This window comes from Aulonocara stuartgranti, assembly GCF_965226115.1.
Source record: "Aulonocara stuartgranti genome assembly, chromosome: 5".
NCBI lineage: Eukaryota > Metazoa > Chordata > Actinopteri > Cichliformes > Cichlidae > Aulonocara > Aulonocara stuartgranti.
Window position 1 is genome coordinate 3948417 of NC_138943.1, and position 12115 is coordinate 3960531.

Below are 12115 nucleotides of genomic sequence, written 5' to 3' on the forward strand. Positions count from 1 at the left end.
ATCTGGACGGACTCCTTTAATCATGTAATGATCCCTTAGGAAATAAGGGATCAGCAAAGCACCTAAAGGAAATAGAGTCTAGTTTGTTTTCTCTTTAAATCTCACTATTTCATAGTTTTGGCTCAAACACTAGTTTTATTAAACTGTGTGAATAGTTTATATGATGTAATTAGTGGAGCAAACATTATGTTGCTTTGGCTAAAATTTTAATGCTTCTCTGTGCAGTTTTCCTTGTTTTAAACACAAACTTGCTACTGGCTTTGTTTCTGTCTGTCTCTTAGGACTTCCCAGCAGTCAGTGCTCTGGAGCTGCTGGTCAGAGCCAACATCACTGTGAAGTCCAGCATCAAACATCTGGTCCTTAAGGATGCTGCTGCACTGGTACTTCACACACATTCATTTAAAAAATAAACATTTTTACTGTTAAATTGCTGTTTGTGCATTGCTTCAAGCTTTGAGCTGAATATCTTTTCTTCCTTATCAGGTTTCAGTGATGATCTATCCCGAGCACGGTGTTACTGACCAGTACTGGATCCCCTGGTGGATCATCCTCATTGCCATCCTGGCAGGTGTCCTGCTGCTGGCACTGCTGGTCCTCATGCTATGGAAGGTAATCCATCAGATCTCAAATGGTCTGTCTTTACTTTTTCACTGTGTTTTTTGTCTTTTTATTCAACTGTAGGTCTTTATCATTAACAGTAGTGGAAAGATTAAAAAAAATCAAACAGGAAAATAAGACAGGTTTACATATAAATGTTTATATAGTAATGTTTTATGTGAAAAATGATGTCAAAGAAGAAAATAGAAGAAAATACATTAAAAATTGACAATTTACTTTTGGGTGGCAACCAGTGTTGGTCAAGTTACTTGAAAAAAGTAATCAGTAACTAATTACTGATTACTTCCCCCAAAAAGTAATCTCGTTACTTTACTGATTACTTATTTTCAAAGGTAATTAATTACTTAGTTACTTTTTAAAAACACGATTTACAACCTGAAGAGGTGATAAAGCGATAGATCTTTCAGCCCAATTCTACTTTTTCTGCATAATCCATCATACAAAATGTAATCAAATGGAAAAGTCTCTTTTTAAAACTTGTTTTATTAGTTTTAATCTTTTAACTTTATGCATCAAGCAAACATTTAATTATATGCAACATTCTCTGACTGGAAGAAATTTGTTTTAAACCTATTTAAACCTATTTTCTGCACATTCCAGCACATAAAATAAAATATTTTTTGTGTTTACACTCAGTCTTTCAAATAGATGCAAGTAAAACACAGCAGAAAATAAATAAAGTCAAAGACTCAGCGGTCCTATTGCTCTATTTTCACCTGTAAAGCAGGAGTAGGGCAGGCGGAGGTTTACCCTGGTGCAGGTGTGCCGCAGCGGTCAGCGGAAGAATCCGCGAGTTTCTCTGTGAGTTTCCCATCACGTGGTAGAGCACTTGGTGCTTGTAAAAAGAAGTTTTCTTCCCACGCACAACGGACACTAATGTTTTTGTCACTTTTTATGGAATCAAACTTAAAGTAAGGTCAGTACTTCCACGCTTTAAACGCTGCACGCTCATACTCTCTCCGTACTCGATATGTGATCCACTGTTGATCTGCACACAGCTGTTGCCACGAACGTCGCACTCGCTTACATCACTGTCATGAGACATTCTCGCAAAAGAATCACGGTTTTAGTAACGCAGTAACGCAGCGTTCCTACGGGAAAGTAACGGTAATCTAATTACCGTTTTTGCAATAGCAATCCCTTACTTTACTCGTTACTTGAAAAAAGTAATCGGATTACATCTCTGGTGGCAACTGAGTAAAAACACTTTCTTTGTAATACTAAAAATAATAATTCTTAATAATTTATAATTTAACAATTTACACAATTTATTAGAGAAAATTCTTATTCTGTATTTGTTTAAAGTAGTGCTAGCTAACTAGCAAGTGAGCACTTTTCTAAGATGGATTGCAGGTCATATAAGATGTTAACCCTGAAGCCAAAACCATGAAGATTTAGATGCACAAAAAATGAAATTATATATATTTGTACAGTCAATTTGCATTTATGCATTTATGACTTATTGTTTGCATAACACATGAGTATGATATTCTTAATGTATCATTTTTTGCAGTTCATTGCTCAAAAATTACTTTTACAATTTAAAAATTGATGATACAGAGGTCCAAAAACACGTCGGATACAGTTACAGACTTACAGGGTTCATTTGCACAGCAGTGGATTTAAAGCAGTAATAGTTCCACCTGAAATGCGGAAGAAGAGTCACAATAAACTGGAATATTTTAGTAAAGTAAGTTAACTAGTCCTCAAGTACTCTTTTCCTTTCCATCAAAGTTCAACAGCTGCAGGATCCTGAGTGACGTTTCTTTGATGTCACTGCAGTTGCCTTCACTCTGGGCCGTCCGTTATTGGTCTGCCTTGCTCTGATCTGTCCTGCAAATGTTTTATTCCTTCCAGCTCACTCTCACCTGTGCCTTTCCTCTTCTGTCCTCATGTTTGTCCTCTGTGTGACGCTCCAATCTGTGTTTTGTTCCCTTTTCTTTCCTCCTCACCTCTATCGGGGAATCCCCTCTGTTATATATCTGTGTTTTCCCCACTACCCCGCCCCAGTGTGGGTTCTTCAAACGCAGTGAGCGACGCCATCATTATGAGACGGAGTACTACCGTGCCCATTTGGGGGTCCAACCCTCGGAGGCGGAGAAGCAGGCGACAGAACAATAATATAAAGTATACCCCCCTCTGGCCTGCTCTCCCCTCCTCCTCTCACTCCAAGCGGTAAAAATCTTCACCTGCAGTCGTCTTTGTTCCTCAATTCACTCGAAGGCCGGTGGTGTTCATTACAGCATGACAGCAAATGTAGGCTCAGATGATCTCAGGTGGCATCATAGCAGTGACACATGAGATACAAGAGAACTGATCTCTTGTAAAGCCTTCTTTACCTTTGTTCCTGTTTATATTAGTAGAAAGAAAAACATTATAATGACAAAAAAAAAAGACAGATTTACCAGATTCTTAGCATTTTCCTACTTTATTCTTCAATATAGACAAAAGGTGGCTTCTAGTTTCTGCCATCACTCATTTTTACAGGACAATGTTTGCAGGCAGATTGAGAATTAAAATAAGAGGTTATTAGCTCCATAAGGGGGTATAAAATTATTTATCTGGGTTATATTTTATGTGTCTGTTCATTTTTAAATTAAACCTTCATTAAATAGGTAAAACATTTATACTAAGCAACCACTTTATTTGGTACACCTCGCTAGTTGCACTCACTTTCGCCTTCAGAGGTGCCTTATTTTTTCATGACACAGATTCAAAAAGGTCCTGGAAACGTTCCGCAGAGAATTTGGTCCATTTTTACGTGATAGCATCACACACTTTGTCAGCTATAAACGCATGATGCTAATTTCCCATTTCATTACACCCCAAAGGGATCTGGTGATTGTTGCTTGTTGAGGCAACTCATTGTTAGGTTCAAGAAACCAGTTTCAGATTATTTGAGTTACATGGAACATTATCCTGCTGGAAGCAGCCATCAGATTATGGCTACACTTGGTCATCTGTCTTGGTCGCCTGACTCCAGCATCTGAATGTTGCAGCAGAAATTGAGACTCATCAGTTTTTCCAATCTTCTGTTGCCCAGTTTTGATGAGCCCGTGTGAAATGCAGTCTCAGTTTCCTGTTCCTAGCTGACAGCAGCAGCCAATGTGGCCTTTTGCTGCTTGAGTTCAACTACTTCAAGGTTCAGTGCATTGTGCATTCAGAGATGCTATCCTGAATACCTTGCATGCAACAAGGGGTTATTTGAATTTTGCCTTGCATCAGCTCAAAAGATGCTGGAAATTCTCCTCTGCCAACAAGGCAGGACACTGGATACTGTCTCTGTAAACCCTGGAGATGGTTGTGTAGAAAAATCCCAGCAAATCATCAGTTCATGAAAGACATAGATGTCAGCAGGTCATCTTGGCCATTTCTGTCAGCCTAAATATACGGAGATCTTGCCATGTGAGCGACTAATAAGACTTTTCAACTGACAAGCATCTGTACAGGTGTACCCAGTAAAGTGGCCAGTTAGCATATATGAACTGTGTTGCCTACATTCATGATTTGATCCCAAACTTTAAAAAAGCTATTTTCATTGTATTTAATTCCCCTAAAATGTATGAAATCATCATACCTTATTATAGAAACACATATCTGCTATCTCTACATAGGTGGCTAGTTGCACATATAGCCTAATGCTAGGTATTAGCCTAAATGTCTCCTATTTTAACAACAACCTTTAATATTAATGTCTCCCATGAGCAGCTACTTTGCTAGTCTCAGTTGTTGGTTCACTGAAACTGTTTTCGGTCTTTTGTTCTGTAAAATAATTTAAAACCTTTGTTTTCTAGTCACCTAATCTGTGCCTGTTGAACACCATCCAGCCATCTCTCCTTCAAGGCTTTAACATGCCTGCTGTGCTGTGTTTTGTGCCTCTTACTTTTCAGTTATCTGCACTTGTTCATTCTGGCATCATTCTCAGAAGACTGTTCATTTCTACGCGGTCCCCTCTTCCTAAAAATCTATTAACGATTTGACATGCATTCAATAACTGATCAACTTTTCCAGGTGCCAGACTGAACTTGTCGTTAGGATCAGTGGATGTCTTTGTTCCTTTTAATGAGTGTAAATCTGCTTAGCGGTACTTCAGTGTGTTGGTGTGTTAATCGCAGACACTTCAGGCTGGTGCAAGGTTATAAATGTTGAGCATGAGAGTGTGCTTTTTGGTTGGTGTGCTGTTTTAAATTTATTTTTTATTAAAAAGTCACTTTATTTGCAGCTGGTAATCAGGTAATCACTTTGCCTTCCTATCTGTGAGACGCACTATAAAGCTTTACCTAAACGCAATGAATAAGAGTGGATACTTTTCTTAGAAGGCATGCTATTGAGTAACACAGCACCTCCTCAAACACAGTTTAACAACTGTAGTTACCACAGTCCCTTAAAAGTGGCACTGGTTAATTCTTTTTCCTTCCCTTCTGCCTCCTCCATCCATCTTTCCCTTCTTCTGTGTGCACTCCGACCCACTTTCCTCCCTGGGTCAATAGTGTGGCTTCTTCCGACGGGCGCACTACAAGGACAAACTGCCTCAGTACCACGCGGTCAAGATTCCTCGCGAGGACCGGCCTCAGTTTCAGACTGAGAAGTCAGGAGGCGTCCAAAAAAAGGAATGGGCCACACACTGGAGCGACGGGACCTCGTAACCTGCTTTGATGCCCTGACTTTAAAAAAAAGAAAAAAAAAAGTGCAACACTCATTATGTCTTTGCTGTTGAATTAACTGACTAAAAAAGTGCACAGAGACTGGGATCACGAAACGTTGTGCACACCTCACTTCATCATTGCTTACATACTGATGCGTTTTCTCAATACTGTAGCCTACTGAAGGCCTTACATAGCTTATTTAGTCTAAATCAATATCATAGTATTGTACTGAAGGCCTACGACAACATTAAAACCAGTCGAGCTGCTGAGTACGTTCCCCAGCCCTCACTGCTGCTTCACTGTCTGACATCAGAAAGAAGGACTGAAAATCAAAGACATGCATAAGCATCACATGCAGATCCTAACAGACACACACAGATATACTGGACATTATAGTAAAGAAGCCAGTGCCCATGACAAAGACTACTTTTTGCCTTAAATACTGTAAGACTGAAGATTCATATGGGCAATGAAAAGAAAATGCATTTTTCTATATATAAAGGACTTTTTTTAGTACTGGTTAAAGCACTGGGTGGGTGGATGTTCGTGTTTCGATGAATGTGTTGTCTTCTGGGCTCAACGATTACTCTGGGTTGGCTCAAGAAGCCATTTAAAAAGTTCATTGATAGCATTTGTAGGGCTTTGTTCAATTGCCTGAGTAACTTGAATAAGAACAAGAAACCACAATACAACCTATAACATGCCGTAGCCACGACCAGAGCACTGTTGTCACATGTGTCAGATAAAAAAAAAAAAGCAATATTTAAGGTATCGTGTGCTCCTCATCTGTTTATGAAAATTTCTGGTAGTTTTTTTATGGATGTCTTATGATGACATAACAGTGTAAAAAAATCGAATAAGTATGAAAACTTACTGTAGCCTCAATTTAAAACCTAAACTGCTACGAATGAGCGAATTAGTTACAATGTGACGTCTGAGTGATGCCGCCATATTTTTCTCATGAGTTGTAATGTAAAGATGTTTCACCAGGTAACATCTTTTTTTTTTGTTGGACTGCATTAACCTGCTTGTCACACTGTTCTTGTTAATGTACGCCACTCGTACCAGTATGACACTCCTTTCACTTCATTACTGACACTTCTAATTGCGTACAAGTGCCTTATTGTAAAGGTGGCAGATGGTGTGCCACTGGTTACAAACGCAAGGCTACTGCAAATTAGATCATACTCCCCTGAAACATCTGTTGGACACCGGTGGACAAGTAAACATCCCTCCTGCACTGAAGCAACATGAAGACAGGGAAAAACCTTTGTTGTTATTTTTTACATGAACAAAGCAGCGCGAACATAATGTGTATCAGAACCAGACAAACTCTCTTTGGATCTAATCTGGGTTGATGAAGTGGATGTAAAGCATGAAGGGTCAGCTTGATTTTTTTAGGTATTGCTGGACAATCTTATACTAGCTGCATGTCCTTTTTCTGATGTTCCCAAATTTTCTGTTGGTCATTGTTCGGTGTTTTATTTATTGATTTCGTTGGATTGGCTGCACTGTTTAAAGGTTGTAAATAAAAAAAATAAAATAAATTGAGGTAAACCTGACAGACCGCTTAATTTGATCATTATGCAGAGATCACCCAGTGATGTACAGACAAAAACCAAGGATGTGTAAAAGCTGCAATTCACTTATATAACACCAGGTGGCGGTAACACTCTGAGAAATAAAACATTATTTCTGTAGTTATTTTAAATAGGAGGGAAAAACGAAAACACAACGCATGTAAATTTTGTAAAAGCTATAATATAACTACTTGTCTGGAATAGATTTTGTTTTTCATGGAAATGTTGCCCATAATGTTCTTGAGTATTTGTGCTTGTTAACATAAAGATGAACAGGACAGTAAGTAAGGGGTGCAGATGAGATGGGTTTGTCTTTAATGTTTGATTGTAACTCTTCTCGAAGAAGAAATAAAGCATCTTGTTTTGTTTATGTGACATAAATATTCATGGTCTGTGGTCGGCTTGCGCACTGGCTGATAAATTTAAAAAAGTCAAAAACGGAACATTAAATCTTACGATCATTTTCAAGTTTATTTTTAACTCGGACCCATTAGTGATATGAGTCTTTTAAATAGTTTTTTTTTTAGGTATTACATTTATAGAAAATAAATTATGTAAAACATGATATCCATACTTTAGAGTATTTCACCAGCATCTAACCTGACTCTGCATTACGACGGATTGGTGTAAGAAATAAAATTAGTAAATTGTATTACCAATAAAAATAGCCAGTTTTATTGTGCAAGTACAACACAATCAATTTAGAGAAATGTATTAATTCTGTGAGCTAAATTAAATACAGAGCTTGAAGCAGGACCGTAGCTTAGCTTAATAGCATTAAGAGTGAAAACAGAGTTTTAAAAAAAATGTAACTATACTTTAAAAAAAAAACTACCTTTCTTATTAACATGCTATGTTGTGATTATTAGAGCAACAAAAACCCAGAGTAATAAGCTCTGAACAAGCTTAAAGAAGCCTAATTACTAGCTTGAAGAAGAAGCTTGATTACTTGTATTTATGCTAAGCTAAACAGCATGCCCTGCACCTCTGCAGCTTTTAGATACACTGAAATTAAATTTAAAAAAAAAATAAAAATCGACACACTGCTGGGGAACAGATCTCAGACCTATACTGCCCTTCTCATGTTTTACACTGAACACCCTCCAAAATTTCCAAAACACTGATGGAAAACCAGTGAAAGGCATAAAAGACATGAACTCATGTATGACCACAGTTTTATTTTTCTCTGGCCCTGTGAAAGCTGGGATAGACGTAAGAAATGGATGGATGATCGGATGGTTGAGCAATGGGATCACAGAAAACTAAACAAGGGTTTATTTTTGTCCTCTTATTAGAAACAGTATAAACTCACTTTTGTGAGTCAGAGTGAGTAACTTTGATTTTCATGTAATCCAAAAGCTTCTGATCTCATTAATGAAAACTAAAACTCTCAGAATCCATTAGATGTCATCCTGGTTGCCATGGTAGTTAAAAAGAGGCTGTATGTGCGTGCGTGCTTAAGCGGATTGTCACGCATTAGGCACTTTGATGAGCCAAATCTGGTGATGTGGAAGTGACTAATTATTACACACACACACACACACACTGAGGCAACATTAAACTGAACAAGTACCCCTAATAAAGCAAGTGTCACTCTCACTAATAAAAAAAAGCTGGTGTTACTTGGAAAGATAATGGAAGGAAGCGAGCTGACGTTTAACAGATGAATTGTTTCATTTTTAGGCATCATTTGCTTCTTCCTAAAACCCCTTGATCTGCTTGTTAAAGAAAACTCTGTGTAAGCAAAGGGTTTGATGAGCCAGAATCTTATTATTGACCCAAGGTTTACTTTACATTCATGTCAATAAAGCTTTGGAGAAAGCAAATAATCTACAGTGCATGAAAAGGAGATCCATTATATGGTCATCACAGGTCCACAGCTCTAGCTGTGAGCACAGAATCTCCACCCACCTGCTGTTCAAACCTTCTGTTTGTCAGGGGCAGCCAATCAGAAGAAAGTAGGATTAAAGTTCGGGTAGTTACAAAGAAAGCTTGTTTCATACAGAAGATGATTTAAGAGGCAACATCAAGGCCCAGAGCGCATGCATTTTATTTATTTATATTTTTTGGTAATTGTTGCAGTTCTTCTGAATACAGTGTGTGCTTTGAATTTCTTCCTGTATAACTGAAGTCACATGACTAATCTGTTATATATTGTATATGCTCTGTGCATTACCTTGGGATGGGTGGGTCCGGGTCCATTTGCACAGATTTATTTGTTTAATAACTGGTTTGTGCTGCACGACCCTGGGGGCCACATAATAACACACTCTGGTGCTAAGTCATCACTAATGCCTGATCCGAGCTAAATGGACCTAGTTAAGGCTCTTCCTCCATCCTGTCCCCTGTTCCCCGTTGTACAGTAGCATCTTTCATCAGCTCTCCTGAGACATCCTGCCAGTGACCACGAGGTGTATATAAGACCCGCTGAGGATGTGACCAGCACTGAAGTTCGTTCTTAGCAAGTCTGCTTAGACAGCCATCTTCTTCTCTTTCCTCTTCTATATTTGTCATCAGTGTTTGTCTGACCTCCTCTCAAGTCTGAGAACATGGACACAGCTGCAGCGGTGACTCTTCTGGCACTGATTATGGCGATGGCTGGCGTCAGTCACGCTCTTCATATCCAAGCCGGCCTGGACAAAAATGACATCTTGCCTGGCAGCTCAGAGGAGAGCATGCCTGACCGCCTGTTGGGGCTGGTGAGACAATCAAACCACTGAAAAACTTGTTAATTTTCATTTCACGTACATGTTGACAGTCTATTTTATGATCATTTGAAGCTTTAAAACTGAAATCCTATCGCTGAAGCACATGTGGTGATTTTTATGCATACTTTGTGCCTGATTTAAATATGGACTGCCTGCTCTGGTACATGCCAACATTTTCTGAGAGGATTGTATGTAAATGCGACTTGAGCCTTTTATCAAATGAGACAGGATAAATCACACAGCCCATTTAGATTTCAGATGGTGTTCCTCTTCATGCAACAGTGTGAAATACACTGTTATATATTCTGGTGTGAGCAGATAGTCGGGGGCAGGATAGCGAATCAGATAAAGGACAAGAAGATCACGAGTACTAGATTTTCTCTTTGTGACATGCAGGGACGGACAGATCTGGGTTTTACTTTGCATAAAATGAAGCGAATGGATATTTTGGTGTGCACCATGTACATCTCTCAGCCTTGGTGCCTTAATATCTACATCTCAAGGCTTTTTGCCACAGTAGGACAGACTGTTTGGAGTCATCAGCCTTTTAAGTTTGTGATGTTCTTCATGTTCTATTTTAAAAAAAAAAGAAGAAAGTTTGACACGACGGTGTGTGCTTGTGTAGCCTTAAATGTGTCCTGGTGTGTTCCAGGAGAGTGAAAACAGAGATAGCGACACTGATGATCGCTTGCTGACTTCATTGCTGAGAGCCCTGCTGCACGGAGCTCAGAGAGAAGCCAGGGAGTCTGTCCTCCATCAGCCACAGAGGTCAGTGGCATCACATCGCCTGTATTAATCTACATTTCAAGTTTTCCTATCAGATGTGTTTACAGAAAAACACTAATATAGGAAGTTCACTGATGTAGTTTGGGCTTGTCACCAAATCATTTTTTACCCATTCTTTCTTCAAAAATACACCATGTGGGTAGTTTGTAACTATTTAAAGGGATTATGATATACAGTAGGTCGCACCGTGTACTGGAAGACAGGAAGAGGAAAATCCATTTAGCCATTTGCAACTACTTTCCATATCTGAATTTTAAAAGATCAAAATGACCCATTATGTACTTGAAATGTCCGTTTGTAAAAATCATTCACAGTCAAAACGATTCTTATGGCAAAGCTGGGTTCATTAAACTGGTCTCATCTTCAAGCGACCTTCCTCTGTAACAGTCCTTCAAGCTCAAATGTAACTGAGGCCCAGCTAAGATCACAACATCAACATCAATATTTTGTATTTTCTGGTCTGCGTTTACAGATTTTTATTTATCTAAAATCATAGTTTGGAGTTGAATTAATTGAAATAATTCCCACTCTTGGTGCTTTTCCCGTCACAGGTTTGGCCGCAGCTCCGGAGGGCAGGTTGTGCTGGAGGATCAGATGCATTCCCGTGACTGGGAGGCTGCCCCCGGTCAGATCTGGAGTATGGCCGTGCCTCAGAGATTTGGCAAGAAGTAATGTTGCAGTCATGTGGTGTTGCCCTGGTGGAAGGTCAAGCAGTTCCACTCTAAGCTCCAGCCCACTAGGCTTGACTTTACACCTGGTGTCCAGTGAAAGATGACACTAGCTTAATCTTTCATGATTATGATTGTTGTTATTTTCTTTGAATTTCCAACACTGGGAAGCACGGTGACTGGTGATTGTTTGGATCGGCATGTTAAGGACTGAAAATGTTTGTTGTAAATTGTTAGTTGCTATGTTTTTGTTGTTCTTCCGTTCAAATAAAAGAACTTTAATCTTGTAATGCTAATTTCATCTGTATTTGTGTTCAGTGTTATCAGTGTTCAAATATCACAGTAATCCGTTAAAGAAAGGTGGGAACAAACAGATGTTGAAATTTTATAAATCCAGCTGTTGAGTTCATTTAAATATGGCCACTTAATCTGTTGCTAATCATGTTTTAGTTTGTGAAATGTGTGTAAAAATGGCAAATCCAAGTTTTCTCAAGCCAAGGTGAGATCTTAAAGTGTCCTGTTTGTCCAAATAAACTCTCAAATCCCCCAAAATCTTCCACTTAAATATATAATATGATAAATACAATAAATGGTGTTTATAAATAGATAATGGTGAATTCTGCATTTTAGAAGCTATAACCAGCCAACATTTATTATTTTTATCGAAACTGTTTTATCAGCTCATAAACTAATAAATGAGGGGTTTTTTTTAGCCTAAAAAGCTTAAAATCATTTAGCTTAAGTTCTTATTTCAGCACTTAGCGTTGGTTTTTTTTGTTTGTTTTTTCTAATATCAGCCTTCCTTGTTTTTAAATTCGATCAAAGGACAAATGGTATATTTTTTGTTTGTTTGCAGGACGGTGTTATATCTGCTGGATCTGCAGCCAGTACTCACATCAGCTCGGCCATAAACAAGAGCATAACTGAAATGTGTCTGTGCTGGTTCACTTAAACATCAGGGGAATGTAAATGCAGTGGAGACCACACACAGAGAGATGAATGAAATACGATCGTAATGTAAGTATTTTTCATTTCTCTACAAACAGCACCGTGCGGGGGGTTAATGTAGTGGGATAAGGATGGAAATCCTGTGTTCATTGTGCCGTGAT

At 38.6% G+C, this 12115-nt stretch overlaps 3 protein-coding genes across 8 annotated transcripts in view; all 3 read left to right on the forward strand.

Annotated features, from left to right (window-relative positions):
• Positions 1-7214, forward strand: part of itga7 (integrin, alpha 7) — a 39020-nt gene extending 31806 nt beyond the window's left edge. For 3 of the 5 annotated variants that reach the window (XM_082534233.1, XM_082534234.1, XM_082534235.1), the window contains exons 23-25: positions 282-380; positions 484-609; positions 5109-7214. In XM_082534233.1, the coding sequence (XP_082390359.1) occupies positions 282-380; positions 484-609; positions 5109-5264 (381 nt within the window). In that variant the 3' untranslated portion in view covers positions 5265-7214. The other 2 variants (XR_014276917.1, XM_082534236.1) reach the window with 2 other exon arrangements.
• Positions 7215-9277: 2063 nt separating this feature from the next.
• On the forward strand, positions 9278-11889 carry npffl (neuropeptide FF-amide peptide precursor like). The gene is made up of 4 exons (XM_082534893.1): positions 9278-9543; positions 10205-10320; positions 10890-11043; positions 11863-11889. The coding sequence occupies exons 1-3, from the start codon at positions 9394-9396 to the stop codon at positions 11008-11010; spliced, it is 387 nt and encodes a 128-aa protein (XP_082391019.1). The 5' UTR covers positions 9278-9393; the 3' UTR covers positions 11011-11043; positions 11863-11889.
• A 75-nt stretch (positions 11890-11964) lies between these two features.
• LOC309706151 (protein phosphatase 1 regulatory subunit 1A-like) overlaps positions 11965-12115 on the forward strand; it is a 39188-nt gene continuing 39037 nt past the window's right edge. The window contains exon 1 of one of the 2 annotated variants that reach the window (XM_082532419.1): positions 11965-12023. The gene's annotated coding sequence lies outside the window, so the exon portion shown is untranslated. The remainder of the gene's footprint in view (positions 12024-12115) is intronic. The other variant, XM_082532420.1, reaches the window with a different exon arrangement.